At 42.2% G+C, this 25,065-nt stretch overlaps 1 protein-coding gene across 1 annotated transcript in view; it reads left to right on the top strand.

The window, feature by feature from the left end:
• POU6F2 (POU class 6 homeobox 2) overlaps positions 1 to 25,065 on the top strand; it is a 303,696-nt gene that overhangs the window by 53,024 nt on the left and 225,607 nt on the right. Inside the window, 1 exon segment of the mRNA XM_035129851.2 lies at positions 15,999 to 16,170. Coding sequence (XP_034985742.1) covers positions 15,999 to 16,170 — 172 coding nt within the window.

Raw genomic sequence — 25,065 nt, 5'->3', positions numbered from 1 at the left:
ACTGGAGCATCTTTACTCGAGAGTAGCCGCAACAACCCCCTGACATTTGGGTTTGTTTGTTTTAAGAAATCTGGAGGCAGTTGGCAACTAACTTTCCGGTAAAAGAGAAAAGAGCCATTAAAAGACACCAGCGCTAAAGCTGGTTGTGAATGATGTTCTCAGATTTCTGTTGGTATGAAAGAGAATATGTGAGAGGGTTCCATTTTTTTACTTTCTGAGAATGAAACTATACCAGCTTTCCACAGCCCATTTTGCAGATGGTTGAGTCCTGAATGCAAAGCAAATTATCTAAGCCATGCCTAGCTGCCAGTTACTGGCTGAGCCAATGGTGAACCAAAGAGTACGGACATCTATTCTTTTGATAAAAGTGTTTGATGGAACTTTCTCTGTTTTGAATGAAAGGCTATTACTGTGTACAGTGTGGGCTGCATATTTGTATGCTTAGTTATCAATGGAATGCTCAAATATCTGTATGTCTGATGTTTGCTTTTATGAGACTTGATAGAAACCTGTATTAAAACAACAGAAAGGCCAGGACAATGCCATTAAGTGCAACCCTGCACCTTTTTTTTAAAACGCAGTGAAAACATTGCTACTTGCTTTATTGGCAGGAAGATCACAGCCATCCTTCCCAATTGCTTTTCTTCAGCTTGCTCAATATATAAGAGACTCAAGATTCAGGTTAGATCCTGCTTTGTTGATGTGGATGGGGAAAACAAAGAGTTTGTTAAAATGAACAAATCGTCAACCTTTTTTAAAAACCAAAATATGACATCAAAGGCAGGATTGATTTAGTGTTTCTAGAAAATCAAAAGAATTGTCCACTTTATGTCATCAAAGGCAACTTGTGCTAGTTACTCTTGAATGGTGAAGTTGAACAATTACTGTAATTTATCCATTTTTGTAAATAAGAAAAGGCTTGTTGGGGGGGGGATAACAATGGAAGCTGTGCATTTTTGTTTCGATTAGGTCACCAATTGGTTTCCCCATTAAAACTGTGTTTATGTGGATTTTTATTTTTTAAAAAGACAAGAAAACAGAAGTTAAACTTGAAAAAACAGAATAAAAAAATTCCTTCAGTAGTACCTTAAAGACCAACTAAGTTTTTATTTTGGTATGAGCTTTCGTGTGCATGCACACTTCTTCAGATACGCTGAAACAGAAGTGCCAGACCCTTATGTATATTCAGAGGGTGGTGGGGGTGGGTGGGTGGGAATGGGTGATGGGCTGATAGGAGTGGTAAACCTGTTGATGGCTGTTAACGACTGCTGATGACTGCAATAGTTCCTGCGGGGAAAAAGCAAGGGCTGAGGTGCTAAAGAAAGCTTGATCATGCATAATGAGATAAGAATCCTATGTCTTTGTTCATCCCAGGTGGCTCCATGGTTTTAAGCTTGGTAATGAGTTCCAATTCAGCAACTTCCCTTTCCAGTCTGTTTCTGAAAATTTTCTGTAATAAAACAGCTGCTTTGAGATCTTGTATAGAATGTCCTGGGAGATTGAAGTGTTCTCCTACTGGTTTCTCTGTCTTGTGGTTCCTGATGTCAGATCTATGTCCATTTATCCTTTGGCGTAGGGTTTGGCCTGTTTGTCCAATATAGAGAGCTATAGTTTGCCAGAAGCAGCTTTGTCATGCTGGCCACATGACCTGGAAGCTATGCGCCGGCTCCCTCGGCCAATAATGCAAGATGAGTGCGCAACTCCAGAGTCGGTCACGACTGGACATAATGGTCAGGGGTCCCTTTACCTTTACCTTACTGCATACTGTTAATAAATAAATACATTTGGATGCCATTAATAGGACCCAAGCACATATTTTCATATTTAAAAGGCAAATTATTGGCTGAGGGAGCCGGTGTATAGCTTCCAGGTCATGTGGCCAGCATGACAAAGCCACTTCTGGCGAACCAGAGCAGCACACAGAAACGCCGTTTACCTTCCCACTGTAGCGGTTCCTATTTATCTACTTGCATTTTGATGTGCTTTCGAACTGCTAGGTTGGCAGGAGCTGGGACCAAGCAACGGGAGCTCACCCCGTCGCAGGGATTCGAACCGCCGACCTTCTGATCAGCAAGCCCTAGGCTCTGTGGTTTAACCCACAGCGCCACCTGGGTCCCTTATTTTCATATTTAGCACAACCTAACCTAATCTGCTTAAGAAGTGAGCATGCACACAAAAGCTCATACCAAAATAAAAACTTAGTTGGTCTTTAAGGTGCTACTGAAAGAATTTTTTTACTAATCTTATAAGTTCCAGATAGATGAAAAGAGGTGCAAACTACATAGTTCTCTTCTTTTTTCTTCTTTTTTAGAAACAGGTGTATAGGGGCAGTGCTTTACAATGCTACTAAAAATCAGCAGTGGTATAATTTTGTCAGGTAGTGTTTCCAGTATTGAAAGAAGAAAAGAGAATATAAATACTAAGATGAATATAAGTGGAAATTCTTAAAGTGGCATCGGAAGGCCGAATGTGACTCAGCCCAATGAGATTTGTGAGTGTCTGTGTAGAAGATGCTGGTATACTTTAAATGCCAAGAGCAGTAAAAAGCTGGTGATGCTGACAAGGAATTGAATGGGAGAAGCAAGGATAATACACTTCTTCCACAGTAAGAGGAATTAACTTGGCAGTAGAGTTAAGAAATCCCCTTGAGGTTAGAAACAGGTGGTTTTAGAAGGCCCTAAACATCTTCTGCGTGCAGGTAATCAAAGTGGGAAGTGATGAAAGTTAAGTATTAATTCCTCAGAGAAAAGATCATAATAATACTGAAAGCAGTCACAGCAGCTGACACCATAAAGTGGTAAACTGTTGAGGAAGAAATATTAAAAGTTCTGTTTCCAAGATTCTAAACCTTAGAAACGGGGTGTGAAGAATGGGGAGGATATTAAAGTACTGAAGAAAAACTTGTATAAATAATAATAATTTAATAATAATAATTTATTATTTATACCCCGCCCATCTGGCCGGGTTCCCCCAGCCACTCTGGGCGGCTTCCAACAAAACTGGAAATTCTAAAAATACAGAAATCCATCAAACATTAAAATACAGAAATCCATCAAACATTAAAAGCTTCCCTAAACAGGGCTGCCTTGAGATGCCTTCTAAAGGTCTGGTAATTGTTGTTCTCTTTGACCTCTAGTGGGAGGGCATTCCACAGGGTGGGTGCCACTACCGAGAAGGCCCTCTGCCTGGTTCCCTGTAACTTGGCTTCTCGTAGTGAGGGAACCGCCAGAAGGCCCTTGGAGCTGGACCTCAGTGTCCGGGCAGAATGATGGGGGTGGAGACGCTCCTTCAGGTATACCGGACCGAGGCCGTTTAGGGCTTTAAAGGTCAACACCAACACTTTGAATTGTGCTCGGAAACGTACTGGGAGCCAATGTAGGTCTTTCAGGACCGGTGTTATGTGGTCTCGGCGGCCGCTCCCAGTCACCAGTCTAGCTGCCGCAGTCTGGATTAGTTGTAGTTTCTGGGTCACCTTCAAAGGTAGCCCCACGTAAAGCGCATTGCAGTAGTCCAAGCGAGAGATAACTAGAGCATGCACCACTCTGGAGAGACAGTCAGTGGGCAGGTAGGGTCTCAGCCTGCGTACCAGATGGAGCTGATAAACAGCTGCCTTGGATAAACAGCTGACCTGTGCCTCCATGGACAGCTGTGAGTCCAAAATGACTCCCGGGCTGCGCACCTGGTCCTTCAGGGGCACAGTTACCCCATTCAGGACCAGGGAGTCCTCCACACCCACCCGCCTCCTGTCCCCCACAAACAGTACTTCTGTCTTGTCAGGATTCAATCTCAATCTGTTAGCCGCCATCCATCCTCCAACATAAATGTTAGGTGTTCTTCAAGGGGATGGATGGATGGTGACCATTGAACTATGTCTGCTATATTGTGTTGGTCCTAAACTGATACTATGACATCCAAACGAGGCAAGAAGGTTGTGTGCAAAAATATCGGTGCTAGTTGGAATTGTGGCAACAATGGTAGAAGGAAGATGGCATCCTCAAAGCATTCATTAATGCGATGGCATCAGCAACCCTGAAAATCTGGTATATTGTTTCATAGTTCTCCTACGTTCTGTCCTCACAATATCTTTTTTTCTCCTTCATCTTCTTTATAAATCTTGTTTGTAACTATCCCATGTTGCACTTGGCTATCACCGATGCCCTTTGGGACTGATGGAAGCTAGGAAGACCAATAGTAGATGGGGCCAGAGACAGCTAATTATAGTTCTCCATGTATCCTTTTCTCTGCTGAGTTCTACTAGGGCAACACGAAGAGTAAGGAGAAGGAAGCTTGTGGGCAGGGTTGTTAGTGGAGCGGGGAGATAGGAGCTGGCTGAGGGCCACCTGAGGCATGTTGCTCATTCACCTTAATGGACTGGTCTCCACTGGTGTCCAGTTCGTGCTGCACATGGTCCACTGAGACTTGGAGGGCAGACAAAACATGAGACATGCGGGCAAATGAAAGGCAAGTTGGAGAAAGGAGACATATTGGGGGGGGGCAGACTAAAGGGGAAAAGCACGGGGAGAGAAAGAGCTTTAGGTGAGACAGGGGATCTACCAGGTCTTAGGTAGCTCAAAGAAGAAGCTGACAACTTGCTCCACAGAGCAGAGCTGAAATCTAGGGGTGGGCCCTGATGGCTGTGCCAAGCCATCATTGCAAAGGGCATAAAAGCTCTCTACTCTGACCCGAAGTCTGTGGTGCTTTGTAGCTTTTATTTATTTGATTTATATACCAACCTTCATCAAAAGATCTCAGGGTGGTTCGCAAGAACTGCTGATTATAGTAGGCAATGAATTACAGAGGAGCATGGAGTCATGGCAGCTGAGAAGAGGTCTTTGCAGAGGTCTCACGCTGCTCATTCAGGTCATTGTTTCAGCAGTCACGCCCTACATGGGAGTCCTCTTCAGATGGAGCTACTGTGTCTGTTGGAATGTCTGAATTTTCTGAAACTCCTTCCTTGGGGGGGTCAGTGTTGGAACTGATACTCAGTAGTTGATATTAAAGTAAATATGCATACATATAATGCAACATACGTGACAAATGTCATGAGGGATTCAGTCTTCCAGTCAGAATCTATTTCAGAAGGACAGAAGGACAGAAGTAGGGATGGATTTCTCTGGACAGTTTCAGAGAAGTACTAATTCATAGTTACAGGAATGGGAGGAAATAAATCCCTCAACAGAACCATAAAGGGGGTGTTTGGAAAAAGAAAAATGTTGGAGGCACCAGATTCTGGCATAAGATGCTACAGAAGGAGAATATGGTTGATGGATGGAGATTGGCTCAAGATAAAAGTTTTTTAAAAAACCTCAAACATCAGCAGTTTTGTTCCTCTTATACTCAGAGAAGCACCAAGATAAAAGTCATCAGGTGCCACGAGAAGTGAGTGAAGAGACAACTTTCTCATGAGTTTTGCTGAGGAAAGAAAGACCTACAAATAGTAACGTATTTGTTAAATGGCGGGGCCTTTTATTTGTTTATGTGCTTAATCATGAAATTGGCTCTTTTCTCTACCAAATATGGTTAGCTTTTAGGAGTGATGAATGAGTATGTTGTGGAACTCACCACTAGTTCAAAGGCTTAGAAGAGCCAGTTTGCATCTTAGCATTATCATATACAAATTGAGTCTCTTTGTCTCTTTTCTAAAAAGGTTTATGTTCTCATCTAATGAAAACCAATTTTCAATTTTGATACTGCTCCCAGCCATTCAAGCCCCTCTCTAGATGTACCTATGGATTCATGCGGTTTGTGTGATAGCTGGCTGCTTTCCCCATGGTGCAGTTTGAATCTTACAGGTGTTTGGAATTTAAACTTGGCCATTTTAATTAATTTGTGTATCCTACTCCTTCAAGCCCCCATGTAGACAGAAACCAGATCATTTCCAATATTTCCATCTATTTCCATCTATTATGTGATTTCAATGCTACACCATCAAGACTAGTTGAGGTATCCTCAACTTCTCTTCCCTCCAGCCATCACCAAATACTCCAAATCTCAGCATCTCAAACTGTAGACTATAAATCCCAGTTACCTTAGTTCCAATCCATTCCCAACAATCCTTGTGCATAACCCTCTTTCTTCCCCTCTTTCTGCACCCCTATGTCCAAGATAGTCCAATCACATATTCCTACAGTGATAATAATCCAAACCAAATCTACTCAGAGGTAAATCCTATTGAAGTCAATGGGACTTACTCCCAAGTAAGTGGGTGGGATTGCAACACAAGTCAATTGGTGCAGTCTGCAGGAAAGCTACTCCAAAGATGAGAAAATGCCCACTTCTTTGTTGGAAATAGATAACATGAGCTCCGTTGCAGATTGTGATTCCTCATTGACATGTTCTGTCTTCAGGTTCCATGACATATATGCTTAATGTCAAACAATGACAAAAAAAACAAAAACCCGTCATGGGCGCCATCAGTGCATATGGTGATCTATGTGTAGGATGCAGGTTAACTCCAGCAATGTGCCTTTTATGTAAGAGTTTTGTAATGTCTCAAACCAGCTCTGCAAGCTCTTTCATAGATTGAAACAGAGAGAGAAAACACCGGTAATTATTTCTGCCAGTGATGCTTAAAGTTGTTCTTGCAAATTCCAGCTTTGGTGAGTTCCATGGACCCCTGACGATTTTTGGACATTTCATCTAAGGCTAAGGGGGAAAGTGAGTGCTTTTTGTGAAAGTTTTCGCAAGCTGGCAGAAGCATCCTGTTGCCAAACTTTTCACCAAGGGTACTGGGGCAAGAGTGTGAACCCTTTCAGATTAAGGGCAGTTCTTCCAGCCCTCGCTCTTGGATTGGTTCCATGATTCCCCCCCCCCCCCATTAGCCGGCTGCATGGTGGTGGGATGTCATCATGTTGTTTAGGTGTCCCTTGACTGGACAGATTCACAGTCAGGAAAAGAAGTTTTTTTAACAATGTCACCCTAATGAGAGCCATAGCTGCCAAGTCTCCCGTTTTCCCCAGGAAACCCCTGTTTTTCCAGCTGTCCCCAGCCGAAAAAACGGATTCCCCCCCCCCCGGTTTATTCTGGCATGCCGGCCATTTTGGAACTGGGCGGAGCATGCTCAGAAACGACTTTTGATGCTGCTCTGCCCAGTTCCAAAATGGCTGCAGCGCGACTTCTGGTGCAGCGGCCATTTTGGAACTGGGCACAGCAGCATCAAAAGTCACTTCTGAGCATGCTCTGCCCAGTTCCAAAATGGCCACCGCGCTACTTCCGGTATGCTACTTCCGGTCCGGTCCCTTATTTTTCAGAGAGAAACTTGGCAGGTATGATGAGAGCTGATTAGGACAGTGACCAGGATGGGAATACTGTAGTGTTGAACAAGCAGGTTTTGCCCCTCTCCAAGCACTAGTATTGCAGCCCACTCAAAAATACCATGTTTCTGGGGCAAGTGCTCAAGGGGTGGTGGAGCTCCAGACCCACCTGGAGGAAACTGATTGTGTAGACTCATAGCATTTGGTTATGGGAATGAATCTGTTTTAGCCATCAGAGGGACGGAAGAGTGCAGCTCTGTTGTTCTTGCACTGTTTGACAGTGCCGTTTATACCATTGACCACGGTATGTTCCTAGAGCAGCTCTGTCAGTTGGCAGTTGGAAGCAATGTCTTGCAATGGCTCCACTCTTGCTAAGGTTTTAGAAAATGGCATTTGTGGGGCGATTATAACTCAGCCCCCTGGAAGTTTACTTATTCATTATTAAAATTTTATTGTTGACATCCATTTGTCTCGAGAGACAATAGAAGAGTGCACCATCAGGGGTAACGTCAAATCGTTGGAGTGTTATAGTGCCTGTTGTGGCTGTAGACACCAATGCAGGAAAGACGTGATTTGTTGCAGCTGGAGCAGATAAAGGCATGTGGTTTCACTGTTGTAAAGGTAAAGGACCCCTAGATGGTTAAGTCCAGTCAAAGGCAACTATGGGATGCATTGCTCGACTCACTTTCAGGCTGAGGGAGCCAGCGTTTGTCCACAGACAGCTTTCCGGGTCATGTGGCCAGCATGACTAAACAGCTTCTGGCGCAACGGAACACTGTGATGGAAACTAGAGCGCACGGAAATGCCATTTACCTTTCCGCCAGAGTGGTACCTATTTATCTACTTGCACTGATGTGCTTTCAAACTGCTAGGTTGGCAGGAGCTGGGACAGAGCAACGGGAACTCACTTCATTGTGGGGATTCGAACCGCTGACCTTCTGATCGGCAAGCCCAAGAGGCTCAGTGGTTTAAACCACAGCGCCACCCGTCCCTAGCTTCACTGTTGTAGATGCAATCAAGTATATTGAGGCAGCTTACTATATACGTGGGGGGGATTGGACTAGATGACTCGGGATCCCTTCCAACTCTACAATTCTATAATTCTACAGTATAAGGTTAGTCAATAGACATCCATAATTAAAAACATCAATAAAACATCAGTAGATACTGGTTGGTTCAAAAGAGAAGTTCATATTGTGAAGGCCAGTCTAAATAGTAGCTTTCAGATGACGTGTGAAAGAAGGCATAGATAGTTCCTGTGAACTTCCATTGGCAGGTAGTTCCACAGGGCATAGCCTGCCAGAGTAAAGGCTCAGTCCCTAGAGAAGGTATGGAACCACTAGAAGTGCCCCTTCCCAGGATCGTAGTGATCAACATATAATATAAGTCATCAGACTATCCTTAAGCTACTTTGGGCTTAAGTTATTTGGGGCCTTGTGAATTATTGATGCTTGTCTAGCATAGCTGCCAACTCTCCCATTTTCCCCAGGAAATCCCCATTTTTCCAGCTGTTCCTAGCTGAAAAATGGATTTTTTAGTTTTCCCCCGGTTTATTCTGGCGCGGCGGCCATTTTGGAACAGGGCGGAGCATGCTCAGAAGCGACTTTTGATGCTGCTTTGCCCAGTTCCAAAATGGTCGCCGCGCCAGAAGTCGCACTACAGCAGTCACTTCTGAGCATGCTCCACCCAGTTCCAAAATGGCGTCAGCGCTACTTCCGGTCTGCTATTTCCGGCCCGGTCCCTTATTTCTCTGACAGCAACTTGGCAGGTATGTTGTCTAGTCCACCACTGCACCTAGGCAGCGTTCCAGGCCTTCTCCTAACTTAGCTGTAATGGAGAAATATAGAGTTTGGGTATCACCCCAAACTCTTAATGACTGTTCCCAGCAGCTTCATATAGCTGTTGGATAGCATTGGGGACAAAATTGTTCCCCATGGCATCCTATGGCATAAACAGCAGGGGGCTGAAGAGCCCTGATCTGGGTGCCAGTTCTACACCACCCATGTTCTCTAGAATAGATGTCGTCCGGCCTGCTGCACCACATACAGCTCCCTAAAATACCAGACTTCACAGCCCTGGAGAGCACACTCGGAAGCGACTATGTCAGTAGGTTCCCCCATTTCACTGTGAGATGAAAGCCTTGACAGGTGAGACATGAGGTGCTGTTCAACATCCTTATGATGCTGTTAGAAATGGTGATGGCACCCAACTGTGTTTCTCTGTTAACATCTGAATCGGAAATGGCCATACAAATTTTGGATCGGTATCCGATCAAGGGATTAAGGCAGTGACACCTCTTCAGCCAGAGTGTCAGGCGCAGGTCTGAGACCCCCACAGCCACATTGACAGTTTCTTCAGGTGTGCATGCCACTGCCAGAGTGAAGCCCCTGAAAGTCATGCTGCGCATCTTTAATTCCCCAGACAGTCTCTGGGCCACTTGCGGAGCCAGAAGCAGTCTTTGCGTAAGGAGGAAAGTCAATCAGAAGATGGACTTTCTCTTGAAATGCAGCAGGGTAGGAAAGGGTTAACTTCCCTCTCCATTCCTCTCGCCTCCTCTTAATTATCAGCACCATCAGCTGACAAAATTTCCACTTTTAAAAACCTATGTATTCAGTGCAAAGACATTTAATGTCACAGTGTAGTTTGGTCCTGAGACAGGTAATTGGAAGAAGTAATAAGTGACTTTCAATCAGCCCCTGGTAATAATATTTAATCAGCCTTTATATACATTAGCTAAACAACCAATAACCATGAAACTGCAAGGGGGTCGGTCCCAAACTGCAAAACATCAGAAGAGTCACCAAAGAGTGTTTGGTCTAAGAAAATAAAAAAAATCCTTCCAGTAGCACCTTAGAGACCAAATTAGTTTGTCATTGGTATGAGCTTTTGTGTGCATGCACACGGAAGCTCATACCAATGACAAACTTAGTTGGTCTCTAAGGTGCTACTGGAAGGAATTTTTTATTTTGTTTTGACTACGGCAGACCAACACAGCTACCTACCTGTAACTTGGTCCCAGAAAGTAAGCCCAAGCAAATATTCCCCCCACAATTTCCTGCCACCCAGCAATTTCCCCACACTCTATCTCCATCACCCACTCTTTCCTCCTGTTTTTGACTCTTCCGGAAAAGGTTTCTGATGAGGTCAAGTAATGAGGGGCCAACTAGCTATGGCATTGTTAGAATCTGTGCACAGTAGCTGTGAAAAAGACAAATTCAAGAAACATGCCTCCATTGGTTAATATGGAGCACCAATAAAACAATAAGCACAGCAGGACTCCCATCACAATTTCACACACAGTATGAATATCAGACGGGGACTTGCAAATGTTGCAGCCTTTCTGCTATGAAAGGGCATTGCCAAGTATTGGGGGCAAGTTACTGCAAGGAAAATAACTCAGCTCTTTGATAGCCTCGGTCGCTTATTTATTTATTTTAAAATGTGTGTGTCTGTGCCCTTTCCCAGTCTTCCTAATGAATGATTGTCTCCTCTTCAAATACCGTGTTAACATAAATCTCATTTATTTCAATGAGCCTTGTACCTCTGGGGGTGCCCCGGGGGTCAGGCAGAAGCCGTATGCTCATTTAATGCATGCTAATAATGTGTGATAATAAATTGACCGTGTGTAATTGTCATAAATTTCATCCTAACTGACAGCACTAAGTTGTTTGATAGCTTGTGTTTAGTCATAGTAACACTTGGGGGGCTTTTCTTTTTAATTGTTTTATCATAGGGCTGTTTTAAAAAACAAAAAAACCTCAGTATTTACAAATATATATCAGCCTGAAACTGTTCTGCTTAGAGACTTGGCAGAGATAGTCTTCTAGCGCAGGGGTCAGCAAACCTTTTCAGGAGTGGGCTGGTCGCACTGAGAAGAGAAGGTTAAGGGGTGATATGATAGCTATGTTCAAATATATAAAAGGATGTCATAGAGGAGGGTGAAAGCGGACACGGAGCAATGGATTCAAACTACAAGAAAGAAGATTCCACCTAAACATTAGGAAGAACTTCCTGACAGTAAGAGCTGTTCGACAGTGGAATTTGCTACCAAGGAGTGTGGTGGAGTCTCCTTTGGAGGTCTTTAAGCAGAGGCTTGACAGCCATATGTCAAGAATGCTTTGATGGTGTTTCCTGCTTGGCAGGGGGTTGGACTGGATGGCCCTTGTGGTCTCTTCCAACTCTATGATTCTATGATTCTATGTCCCTCAGACCTTGTGGGGGGCCAGACCCCCCCTCTCCCGAAAGGACCCCCCTCCCAAAAGAACCTCCCTCTCCCGAAAGGACCCCGTCCTGCTGCCACTCACGCCACAGCCGCCAACACTGCCTGGTCTTCGGCATCATCATCCTCTGCCTCGGCCAGGGGTCCGTGGGGCGCAGAGCCCATGCTGCTGCCCTGGGCGGTGGAGGCAGCCTCCCCGCCGCCTCCGCTTCCTCCCACTCGGTTCTTGGCCATACGCGGCTGCCTCAGCGGGAAGGGGCGTCGCCCTGAGGCCTCCGTGGCTTCGGATTGGCTGCAGGAACTTCCATGGGCCAGATTTACGAGCCCGGTGGGCTGCATCCGGCCCCCGGGCCGTAGTTTGCCAATCCCTGATATGGCACAATCCTATGCAGGTCTGTTCCCATGTAAGTATGCATAGCAGCAGTTGCTAACCTGTGTCCCTATAGATGCTGTTGGCTTCCAACTCTTATCAGCCCCAGACAGCAAAACTGAGAGGAATGCTGGGAGTTGTAGTCCGGTGACTCTGAGGGGGCCACAGGTTAGCCATCCCTAGCTGCTTTGTGTGGCCGACCCCTTGCATCTGATTTGCCTTCTTTGGTACCAGAGGCAGGAGCATACTTCCATGCATTTTGGGTTTTTTAAAAAAATATTTTTATTAGTTTTTATACAATAACAACAAACAAAACACACACACAAACAAAACATAAAAATTTCACAATTCATCACATTGTTATTTTCATACTTCCATGCATTTTGACACAGTTTCCCAGAAATCCGTCTGTGAAAGCAGCACAAGGTACTTACATGGTACCATTTTTTAGGATCATTTGTGAGAGAAAGGCATTTGGAGTAAACCCTGAGGAAAAATCTGTACCGACCGCCTTGCGGAACATCTTCGGGAGAAGTAACGTCTAAAGAGTAAATGCTACACAAATCTGGAGTGGAGGCCCTAAGATAGTTGGAGGGTGCCTTGTACGCCTCCTTCCAGCAACTCCTGCATTTTTGCTCTGCTTTCCTTTGGGCGACATCAGCAAGGGGGGGGCTGTCCTTGTCATCTGGGCAGCCCAGGACCTCCATATACACTGCCCAGGCTTGTCCCCCGGAGAGGTCACTACGCAGTTTGACTTCATCCACACAGATGCCAACAAAATATGCATTTATAATCTACCCTGTCTCTTGTCCAGGGCATCCAAAACCATTTAAAAAAATCACAGTTAAAATTATAGGTGGCAACAATAAAAACAAGATACAGGTAGGTAGCCGTGTTGGTCTGAGTCGAAGCAAAATAAAAAAATTCCTTCAGTAGCACCTTAAAGACCAACTAAGTTTATATTTTGGTATGAGCTTTCGTGTGCATGCACTGAAGAAGTGTGCATGCACACGAAAGCTCATACCAAAATATAAACTTAGTTGGTCTTTAAGGTGCTACTGAAGGAATAAAAACAAGAGAGAGCTTTAAAAAAAACCCCCACTCTGAGGCCTCATTCCCACAAGCGTTAAATGAGGTGATGTCTGGAGGAGGGAACCCACATGCCGGAATCCTCCTCCACGCAAAACATTCTCTGAAAACTAGCACCTGGGGAGGTGGTTTCTAGGCGAGCTTCATTCCTGCCAGATTCCTGTGCTCGCCTGTTGTCTGCCCAGAAAGTGGTATATTACCAGCATATTTGCTCCTTATGAGAACTAGTTCTCATTTCCTGGTCGAAAGGTTTTGCAACAAGCCCTTCCCATCAGGAGAGATGCCCTCAGGTCTGCAGGTCCATGAAAGGTTTTAAAGGGATCATACCGGCATTTCCAAGGCACTGGACTCAATCCGGTTAGCACCCAGATATTTCTAATGGATAGCATCTTTGGCCTTGGGCAAGGGAGACCTGGGCTTGGGCACCCCATATAGCCATGGAGGTGACTGGGTGGTTTTGATGGCTTGGGCATGTTGTTATATCTCAGCTTTACCTAGCCTCAAGGTTTGTTTTAAGGGTAAAATAGAGTAGGAATATGGATGTTGTCTTTTCCTTGGCGATCACCTTAGATGCAAATTACCAGACTGTTTGACAGCAGCATACCCTTGAGTAGATGCTATAAAAATGCATTATGAAAATAAAAATTAATTAAAGCCCACGTCTGCCACTAATTAATACATCACAAATACTAGTAGGCAAATTGGCATCGCTGATTATTACTATGCCTACTCAGATGGAAGCCCTATTGAATTAAATGCTGCTTACTCCCATGTAAGTGGATTCAGGATTGCAGCTTTAATTACATCCACACAGGATGAAAACAGCCCAATTTATTTTCTGAGAAGCTCAAGGTAGGTATCACTGGACTTTTAAAAAAATAAAACACCACCAACCAAACAACAACAACAACATCAACAACAATGGAGTAATGTTATTGGTTCCTATCTGCAATAATCTAATGCTGACAGAGAGCAGTATTTTATTTAGTAATTAACAGTGTAAAGGGGAGAGAAGCTGTCATGTTGGTTCTTAAGCTGGGGAATGTGATGAAAGATGATATCTCCGATCTCATCCTTTCCACTTGTTTAGGATTGTCAGGATGAGAAATGTCAGCATTATGAAAGCTCAGCTCTGCTCTTGATATGATAAAACCCTTCAAAAGCCAGTCTCCCTCGCTCCCTCCTCCCCTCCTTCCTCTCTCCCTGCACTTGCTGCTTCTTTTTTTATTTATCCTGTTTTGTTAGATGGCAGAAATATAATTCTTTTCTTTCTTCCTATTATAAGCCACCATTTTTGTTTTATTATATGTTTCACAACCCCTAATGTCCCACTGAAAATTACCTTGTTAAATGACAGTGTTTCAAAGCCATGAATCCTTCCCCCCCACCCCATTCCCCTCTGAGGTTTGAAACAGTCAACAGACTGTAAAGAATAAATAATAAAAAAGTATTGATTATTTTGATGACTGTGAGATTCAATTAAGTATTAATTTTGCCCTCCAGTGGACCTATCAAGGTATTCAAAAGGGAGGGTTCGGCTTGAACTAAATGCGCGCTGAGTGCTTCAGCCTTAAATAGGGAGAAAATGTGTTTACCTACAGTATTTGAAGAAGAGTGCATTGAGGCACAGAGTCCAATATTTAAGTGCTGTGCAAATTAAACCCTGGTGACAGTGACATTGTTTTCGGCGATATGAGTATTGACTAAAGAAGTGCATTTGATGACAGCTTAAACTATTTGTATTGATTAACATTTTCATAGATTATCATGTGTCATATCAAATTCACTTTTCAGACATGAATACATTAAAAAACCCATAGGCAACCACATCGACCAATGTGCGGATGGGGCCAGAGGGAACATGCTAACCAACCTACTTGTGCGCTGGTCACCTGTTCTCTGCATAAGAACCATTTAGGCATGAACTTAGCAATAAATAGTTGGGAGATCGCACAACAAGGTCACTTGTTTGTTTTCGGCTTCCCATCCCCCCCCACCCCAGTTTCTGCTATTTATTGGCAAAACTGAAGAATGCTAGATTGTTTTGGAAATCATAACTGAACTCCCTCCCCCTCCATTCCTCTGAATGAGAAGATCAAATAGATTTAGATAATCAGGAAACATTCGAAATCTATACATATATATTGCGTAGATGCGTTATGGAATTATAATTTCCCAAACACCAGCACGTGTTTAGTAAGTATCCTTTGCTAGTTTTTTTTCTTTTTCAAATGTGAATATATATGTTTCTTTTATTTGTCTGCTTGCCTGCCTGTATATCATCTATCTATCTATCTATCTATCTATCTATCTATCTATCTATCTATCTATCTATCTATCATCTTTTTCCTTAAGTGTGAGATTATGGACTTTCAGAGCCTAATAACCCAAAGGCAAAAGTAAGCCTTTCATTGCCTTGTCTTGATTGTTTTTTTTTTTTTGATTATATGAAATACTTGTGCCATTTGAATTATTACTTTGCAGGGTTGTGGAAACAGTTTTAATATTGTGAGCGTCGCTGTTTTGCTTCTGATTTGATTGCTATTGGAGTGAAAAAAAGGTTTTCCTTTTGAGAGAGAGAGAGAGAGAGAGAGAGAGAGAGAGAGAGAGAGAGAGAGAGAGAGAGAGAGAGAGAGAGAGAGAGAGAGCGCTCTAGGACATTCGCAGGCTTAAAAAAAAAGGAAAAAGCGCTGCTGGACCATCACCCGCATTAAAGTAAAGAGCGAGGTGTAAAAACATGCACGCAAAGAAGCACGTCCTACAATTAACGCTGCGCTGCTGCTTATGTAGCTTCCCCTGAAGTTTTCTCTCCAAAAGCATCCGGAATCTCTCACATGCTAGTTGAGCTTTAATAGGGTGGGGAGTAATGGAAAACTCATTGGATCTGTAATAGCTCTTCACTTGACTGCAGCCAGCAATAACAGCAGGAGCAGCCAGAGATAAGAGAAGGAGTGTGTGTGTGTGTGCAAGAGAAAAAGGGGAGAGAGGGAGTGGGAGATAGAATACGCACACCAAAGCTGCCACTTCCCTCCCCCCTCACACTCTTCCTCCCCCCCCCACATCCTAGGATCCAATGATAGCTGGACAAGTCAGTAAGCCCTTGCTGTCACTGCGGAGTGAAATGAATGCAGAGTTGAGAGGTGAGGACAAGGCAGCTGCTTCAGACAACGAGCTGAATGAGCCCCTGCTTGCGCCTGTGGAATCAAATGACAACGAGGACACTCCCAGCAAGCTCTTCGGTAAGTCTGCCTAGGTATTTCATGTTTGGGTGGCTGTTGCCTCCGCACTGTCTGGTGCCACAGGAGGCGAGAGATGATGGGAGGCGAGAGGAGATGGGTACCGGTTTGGCGGAGTCAACTTCTGCGGAGCGAAGAGCACTCTGCCCACGCTCTCCCTGCCCAGCTTGGTGGCTGGCAAAAGTTTGATCTGGGGGGGTGGGGAGGATGCCTCTGTGCAGCTGTACAGCTGTCACCTGCAAGCCACCTGCTCTGGAGCAGTTCTCGAACAGTCCCATAGACATCTGTCGGACACCCACCATGATGCTGTTGCTACCTTTTGTCTCTCGGATGTTTCATTCTTGTGCTACCATGTTGCCCAGAAAAAAAGTAATCACCTGTGTTCGTCGGTTTGGTTTTATTACGAATTATTGCGTTAAATCTTGACGGTGCAAACAGTGTTTCAGATTTTCCTTGTGCTGTCTCTGAGAACTCTTGTCCAGAGTAAACTTTTCTTAAATATTTAGAAGAGGAGTCATCCCCCCCCCTTTTTTTGTTTGTCGCTCTTTAAAAAGAGATCACGTTTCTTCATCTTTGGTTAGCCATTATAATTCCACTTTAGGGAAATTTAATTTGAGTTTAATTTAGCGTAAACTTAAAGAATTGTGTATTTTAAATGTAAGAAGGAAATGAAATACATCTTGTGGATTGGAAATGTATTTAATGGTACATTCGGGTATACTGTGAGTAAACTGTGTGTTTTAAGCAGCTGGATAATAGCTCAAGAAAACGTAGCCTTTCAGGAATATTGGTTTCATATCCAAAATGAAAATAAGAAGTGTGACACTCCAGCCCAGACATCTGTCATTCAAACCAGTGACACCCTGTAAGACAACTCAAGCAACTGTAATCTCTAATCAGAAAAGGGAGCAGAGCGTGTTCGGGGTGTGTGCTTGAGTGATAGATGTTGATATATGTCTGTGCTGGAACAGTACTACACAGTAGAATGTGACATTTGGATTCTACAGCAAATGCTTCTGAAAGAGTCTCTTTTAATTATTTCCACGTGTTACTCTTTTTTAAAAAGGGGCTAGGAAGCATGTACAGGAAACATGCACTTGTATTTTACAAAAGTATCTTGTTTGGAATAAGAACGAACCTTTTAAAAAACAACAACCAAAATTATTATTTTTGAAATCTGTAAGGAAGGTGAAGATATACTCAGATGTCTGTATTTTCACTACAGCAATAAGCTGCAAAATGATTTTTGCAAGAGGTTCATGCAATATTGATCAAAAGAGATGCCCTATCATTTTAGAGAGACAGGTAGATGCACAAAAATAATGTAATTATATAACATGACCAACTGCATAATTATATTTGAATTATATAATGTCCACTATAGACTGTCATTTCCAATTAAATACAAGTTGTTAGTGATTTCTGTTTCTATGAAAAGAAGCAAAAAAGAAGACAATTTCCTTTTCACATGTGAATGTTTAGCTGCCATCTAATTGAATCTATTTCAAGCAGGGAGTGACGTGGTGTTTTCAAAAATTATAAAGCTGGTTTTTCCAAGTAACATCTGAACAATTTTAATAATCTTAAATGTCCAAGTATTTTGAAAAGTAAGAGATCAGTTTTAAAAATCTGGCTGCTTTGGAAGTTGGCTATCCAACACTATTTACTGCTAAATTCATTTAGACATCAAACTTAGAACAAAACTACTTGTACTCTTGATTGCTGCTCATTAGGCTATGTGTTTTACATACAGACACAAGTTTTATAATAAAGAATAGCATCTCCTTAATGGTGATTATATGGTTATTTATAGTAGAAAACGTCTGTTCAAGTATTGCTAGAATAAGAATAATATTTCTATATTGTTTTAAATTGCCATAGAATTAAATTGCAACAGGTCAATTCATGATGAAAAATATGCAAGAAAAGTGACTAAAAATTAGATCTTCTTAAATTAATATAAACACTGTGAAATCTCAATTATTTCAAGGGATGTTTAGCACTTAAATCTTATATTTGTATCAATGGGACTTGAAACAGTTGACTTTTGACTGACGGCTCCTTCTTTTAACAGTACCAAGAGGGCAAAAGATCAAGTTCCTAGTTTGCATGTATTTGATGCAGCTGGAGTGAATAGCTGTAAATAATCCTCTTTAAACCACTAACAGACCAGTCCTATACATGTCTACTCAGAAACAAGACCCATTGAGATTATAGTACTTAATCCCAGGTAAATGTCACAGGATTGGAGCCTTAATCAGAAACAATCCCATTGATTTGAGTGACAGTGCTAAATATCCGTGTATAGAAGGCACTTCTATAGAGTTGTACTTTGCATTCAGATTATATATATACCTCTAAGTAGGGGGAGGTGTAGGAGGAGAAAGGGACGAGGGTTTTGCTATAAAAGGCAATAGAAGTGTATCAGAGACAGATGGGAAAGTTTAAACCACGTAATGCCTGTAATTTGTGGTGTGATTTTGTGTATTTAATTAAACCAAATTAGGACATTCAATTTTCTTGTCTGTAGAGGAGAAAGTTCCCCATGGCGCTGTTGTCTTCAGTAAGTTTCCCAGTGTTTAGAAAAGTTGATGTCATTATTTGGGTCACATTTTATAATCATTGTTTATGCATCTGGATGTCACGCTTTCATCATCTGGTTAAACTTTTTAATTATTGTTTAAGGCTCTGCATCTTTGTCAAGAGTGTATCTCTTCTTAACACAGACAGGGGGATGGAATAAGGGCTGAGGCCCTCGACTTCCACTCAACCCCCCACCCTGGCAGTATCTCACAGTTTCCCACAATTGTAATGTTAGACCGTTTTCTGTGCTAATATCAGACAGGACATAGTAGGAAGCTGGCTTTTTTCCAAGTAGCAGCTCCAGGTTTAGGTGGCAGAGATACAGGATTAAGATGGATAATAGTCTTTCTTCTTTCTCCTCTTCCCCCCATCTTTTCCCTTTTTGGCTTGTGAAGGCAATACAACACACGTCTGGCTTGCCTCCAAAATGTACACTTTGGCACGCTTTGGCAGAGAACTGAAGAACGCTAGTCTGAGTTTATTTAGCTTTCAAACAAATGTTAAGAACTTTGACAAAGATCCTTGGCTGGTTTTAATATATTTTTATGTCCTAGTCTTCATTTTGTGAAGGGACCTTCATTTTAAAAGTACCTTCCTTCCGTAATGAAACCCTAATTCTTGTGCTTATCAGCTTATAAACATCTGATATCTTTCCTGTGCTTAATTCTGAGAAAATATTACCTAAGTTCCATTTAAAGTGAATGCGAAAGTCATGTTAAAGGACCATTGTGTTCTCTCAAGTATTACATCAAGAGTAATATTTTGCTTAACTTGCATAGTTCTAAGAGCTACATTACACTAATGTGATATAAATCCAGATTTCATTGAGAAACAATGAAGTCACAGAAGACCATGTAGCATTTAAGCGATACATTATTTATTCCTATTAATAGTGGTATGAGGGGAGTTGATCCCTATTTTAGTTAGCATGAGGATATTAAGAAGAAAGCCGAAAGTTTGTAGAACGATTTAATTTATAGGCTTGCCGCTGCGGAATTAATAAATATATGTTCACTGTAGTACTGTGTTTCCAGTTCATGGCATTGGCACAATTTTAGGTCTCTTACAAGCATAACAGCAGACAGAATGTGTACTATATAATTTGACTCTGTGAATACTATTTCCCGCATGATATTTTAAACCTAATAACAGTTTTATAACAAATAATTACTAATCCTTGACATGGCATTGATATACACCATAACTATATTTTTGTTTTAAGCATTCACCACCAGACTCTTCGTGTGAACAGGCATAAAATATCAAGGACTATAGCCCTGACCATATCCCCAATAATAATTGTAGCGTCACAGAGGTTTGCACCTCCACCTGTGTCCTGCATGCCCCTAACTGCATTTGTTCTAGGGTTAGGGGGACAGGCTCTCTCTGGTAGACTAGGGCCACTGGCAGCACCTTCTGGCCCTTTTGCCACAGCTCCCCCCCCCCCAATAATGGCTTGCTCTGTGCTGCTGTGCTGGGCCACGCAGAGACCGCTGCCTCCTGCTGGTCGCTGTCACTAGCCGAGTTCAAGAAGTGGGTCCGGCTGCCAGAGGAAGAGGATGAGAAGCTCTTTTAGGCTCCTGCTCCCAGACAGCACAGAACGATGCTGTTAGTATCGAAACGTGGGATTTTTAACGTATAGCAAATAAAGTTCATCTGCAAAACCGAAGTCTTCCATTTAAGGGACAGCCAACTGACCCTGAAATCAGCTTTAGAAATGACCGACAATTTTGACTGGTCCTCCCAATCAGGTGTGTGGGGGGAAATAATACATTACAGTAATAGTCAGATAGAATCCAATTCCAGTTTTCCTATATATGTAACCCAAAGTGAAAATCTATTCATGATGTGGGAAATGCGAATATTTGAGCCAACTTCTTGACATGTTTTGTGAAATTTAAGACCCTTGGGGGTCCCTTCCAACTCTATGATTTGATTCTGCATGCTATTTTATTGCAAGGGGGACCACAGCATAACCTTTTGCCATGGGAGACGCACAGTACTCTTTGTTAGCACTAGTGGATTTCACTTGGGCATGTTGGTTTATCACAACCTTCATCAACTTGGTGCCCTCCAGATGTTTTGGACTACAATTCCCACCGGCCCCACCCTACAACTGATGGGTGTTGTAGTCTAAAACATCAGGAGAGCACCAAGTTGGTGAAGCCGGTTGCTTTATCAAATCAAAGTTACCTTTGCATATGCTGCATAACTTTTCAGAATTTAAGTGCTAAAATAATAAAATCCAGTGGTTTGCTCCCTTGGAATAAAAAGAAATAGGGCATAGCCACACTTGTATATCCTATTTATAGCCCCCCTGATTTCAGTAGAATAACTAGATGAGGTGCTGGGAGAAACATGATTAGATTTCCTTTAGTGTTCGCTTTAGTTTAGAACAACAGAAGGTTCGTAGGTGATTTAGATAAGGGGAGTGTTGCTGCTATTAGCCCCTTCCCCAATAACTATAACTAAAACTAAAACAAACAAACAAACAAATCCATAGAAGATCTGATCATGAATCTCCCAGCCCCTCATCTCCTTTGGCCTGTACTCTCAGTTAACTGTGTATAAGAATTATGGAATTACCCTTGCAGGCTTGGTTCCCATTGATTTCACTGGGGAAGAGTTATGCACGTTCTTAGCTCTCCCAATTAAATGGGTGAGACTTTCAGTGCTTAACTGGCTAGTTAAAAAACACAATTTTTTTAGTTTTGCTTTCATTCATCTGCTGTCAAATGCCCATAGACGTTTTAGGGGACAGAGCAACACCAAATATTGGCAGCTATTTAAGTAGACCACTAGGAAGTATTGATGGTTTGAGACCAAGGCCCGAAAAGCTGGTTCAGAAAGGACCGCTATTAGGAAAGCCAGGATTTTATCCATGCCATAGAGGACCCTAAGGTTTTGGTTTTTTTAATGGAAAGCTTGAGGAATTAATTGGATGGTGGAAAATACTTTGCAACTCCTTGTTATGGTTTGGAATAATCCATGTTCAAGGGGGTACACGTTCTTGAACAAAATACTTCTTTTTTTTTAGAGTTCACCTTAAGAGTTGTATGTAACCATATCTGCTCTGGTTAAAACACATTCATGATTTCACAACATAAAGCATTTGGGCATATTCTTATTTAACATACTGTATGCAACATTTCCCCATCTATGTGCTTTGCTCTGAACAAGAAAGGACTGCAATATTATATAGCCCTGTGAGCTTTAAAATAAGCCAAACTCCCCCCCCCAAATTGATAAACAGTATAGTTTTGATGAATAAATAAACAATAGTTAATGATGAATCTGTCATTAATTATCTGGCAGTAACAAAGAGTGTACTGTAGTCCAAAAGAGAAGAAAAATGAAATCTCAGTAGAGAAGAGAACCACAGTTTACAACTGAACTGTTCTCTGACTGCCAGATACGTACTTTGCTTTTCAGTATAAAAAATCTGCTTGCCTCTTTGGCAGCAGAAACAGCAGAAACAACTGTGCTGAAAACTTTAGAGAATACTCCTGCTCTATATGCTGAAACTATTACAGCCGTATACAACAGCCACCTGTTTTTGCACCCACAAGTTGTAGCTTTTAGGCTGCAGTCTTGTCCTGTGTTCCATGCACATTTTTGCCACTGGGCTCCACATAACTTCGCTGAGTGTATGAGTGGGAAATTACAGCCATAATATTTCCCTTATATATATAAATCAGACACTAATTTCTCTTTTGTATGGCAGACCACATGAATGTCTAAAATTGATGCTCTGAGCAACTCGGAGGAAGGAGACCTCACAACAAATAAACAAATACTGAGTAAATGTTTTATACAAAAGAACCATCATAACATGATTTCTCGGTCTTAAGTATAAATCCTTGCAGACGTGTTCAGGAACAGCAATTTGGGTAATCATGCTAAAAAAAATGGCTTATAAAAATGGTTTGTAGAGAAGGGTTGTGCTAAAATATACATTCATGTACTTAGATTATGGTTTTCAGGTGTTTTTCTTCTTGATCAAGGTTTTTTTTAACCTTTTTCAGGTGCATAAATAAGGCCAATTAAAACACACTGTAATTTTTTAATTCAAAAAAAGTAATTTGCCCCTAGTTTTTCATCATTTCGAAGCTGGGGTAGGACTGGGTATTCTATGCAAATCATCATTAAAAAATGTGCAATATATTTAGTTGTGTATGGCGTGATTATTACTCAGCGAGTTAGACTTGGAAAGTATATATGCTTAGTCATGGCTTAAAAGTCACAAAATATTAGCTATAACAGAGCAAATGAAATCTACACACACAAACACACACACACACACACACACACACACACAGTGCAACATTGTGTTCTGCAGTAGTTGAGGGAAACCAATACTCACTCCTGTTTCATAACCAATGACTAGAACCTATTACTTAAAAGCGTTCTTACAATCTAACCCCAAAACTGTTTACTTGGAAGTTAGCCACACTGCTTTAAATAGAAATTACTCATATGTTACTATGCATAATTAACTTTTGCCATTAATGCAAAATGTCAGATTAACCATCTGATCTAAGTGTATGCAGAACATTTTTCTTAATTATTTTTAGTCCATTTGTTTTCCTTTGCTAGAACCTTTCATTTCAACATTAATTACCATTTGTTTCCTTATTAATTTATTAGACTCAAATTTCTAATTTTTCTTTGACTTGTTTCTTTGACTTGGCCTCCCAGAGTGGCTGGGGCAACCAGTCAGACGAGTGGGATAGAAATAATAAAATTGTTATTGTAGTTTTTATCTGACTTTTCTTTCTTGCTGTGAAGCTGATTTGGGTAGCTGCCCCTAGTGGTGCCCATTTTATTTGCACAGAATGCTCTAAAATAAATGTTGCATAATTGGGGCATTCCAAGTGTGTGTGTGTGTGTGTGGGATCATTGGCCACCACAAACATGTCAATTTTCTCCCTGGGCATTTGGGGAAAATAAAATGTCAAGTGCAAAGAGCAGCTGCCAAAATTAGTTCTGCTGTTGCCTCTCCGGAGAAAGATACGGCCCCTTATCCCTAAATGGGATGTGACTAACAAAAACTGGAGCCCTTCATTCATTCCACAGAGCATTCGTTTTTGAATGAACGAAAATGATGGTGATGGTTTTATTAAATTACATTTAAAAAGGTAAAGGTAAAGGACCCCTGACAGTTAAGTCCAGTCGCAGACGACGCTGGGGTTGTGGCGCTCATCTCGCCTTACAGGCCGAGGGAGCCGACATTTGTCCGCAGACAGTTTTTCCGGGTCATGTGGCCGTTTACCTTCCCGCCGGAGCAGTACCTATTTATCTACTTGCACTTTGACGTGCTTTCGAACTGCTAGGTTGGCAGGAGCAGGGACCGAGTAACAGGAGCTCACCCCGCCGTGGGGATTCGAACCGCCGACCTGACCGATCGGCAAGCCCAAGAGGCCCAGTGGTTTAGACCACAGCGCCACCCGCGTCCCTAAATTATATTTATGTGTTGCCTAATGATACCTCTATGTGACATGAACATACAACACAATTCAAAGAAATGGGCCTCATTGAGTTCATTTTCTCCTTTGTTGAAAAATGAATGCAGCTACCCTCTGCTGATCCAGGGGCACATGGCTCTCATATATTCATACCCAGCTAGATCAAGAACCATGCAGGCAAGTGAATGTTGTTTGCATGATTACTGACATTTTACCTGCTTCCTCTTGCAATCAGAGCTGAATCCACAGTTTCTGTTTCTGGATCCGGATCTGGAACTGCAAATGTACCCCAGATTTTACAGTTAGTGCTGTCCGGCGCTGATGGTCTGTTTGGAAAATGAGGACACGACATTCGGTTTCCTCTTGCTCCTGCACATATGACTGCTGCTGTCAAAACTGACAGTGCCAATCATGTGATTGGTAGATAGAGTTAATTTCATTGCTGTGCATGTGTGCCAATGGATTGGGACCAAAGAGACAAAGATGTCTGGTGCAGTTGAACCCACAATGACTGATTTAGCTGCTGGTTACAGGTAGGTAGCCGTGTTGGTCTGAGTCGAAGCAAAATAGAAAAAAATTCCTTCAGTAGGACCTTAAAGACCAACTAAGTTTTATTTTGGTATGAGCTTTCGTCCTGAAGAAGTGTGCATGCACACGAAAGCTCATACCAAAATAAAACTTAGTTGGTCTTTAAGGTGCTACTGAAGGAATTTTTTTCTATTTTGATTTAGCTGCTGTTAGAAATTTTAAAAATAGATTCCGTACCTTCAGATTTCATTACATTATTTAAATTTCTACACTTTTGGAATATCGGGTAATACTGATGTGTACTATACTTTTCTCAGTTTCT

This window comes from Zootoca vivipara, chromosome 12 (assembly GCF_963506605.1).
Source record: "Zootoca vivipara chromosome 12, rZooViv1.1, whole genome shotgun sequence".
NCBI lineage: Eukaryota > Metazoa > Chordata > Lepidosauria > Squamata > Lacertidae > Zootoca > Zootoca vivipara.
This window is presented reverse-complemented; position numbering and strand designations above follow the sequence as displayed.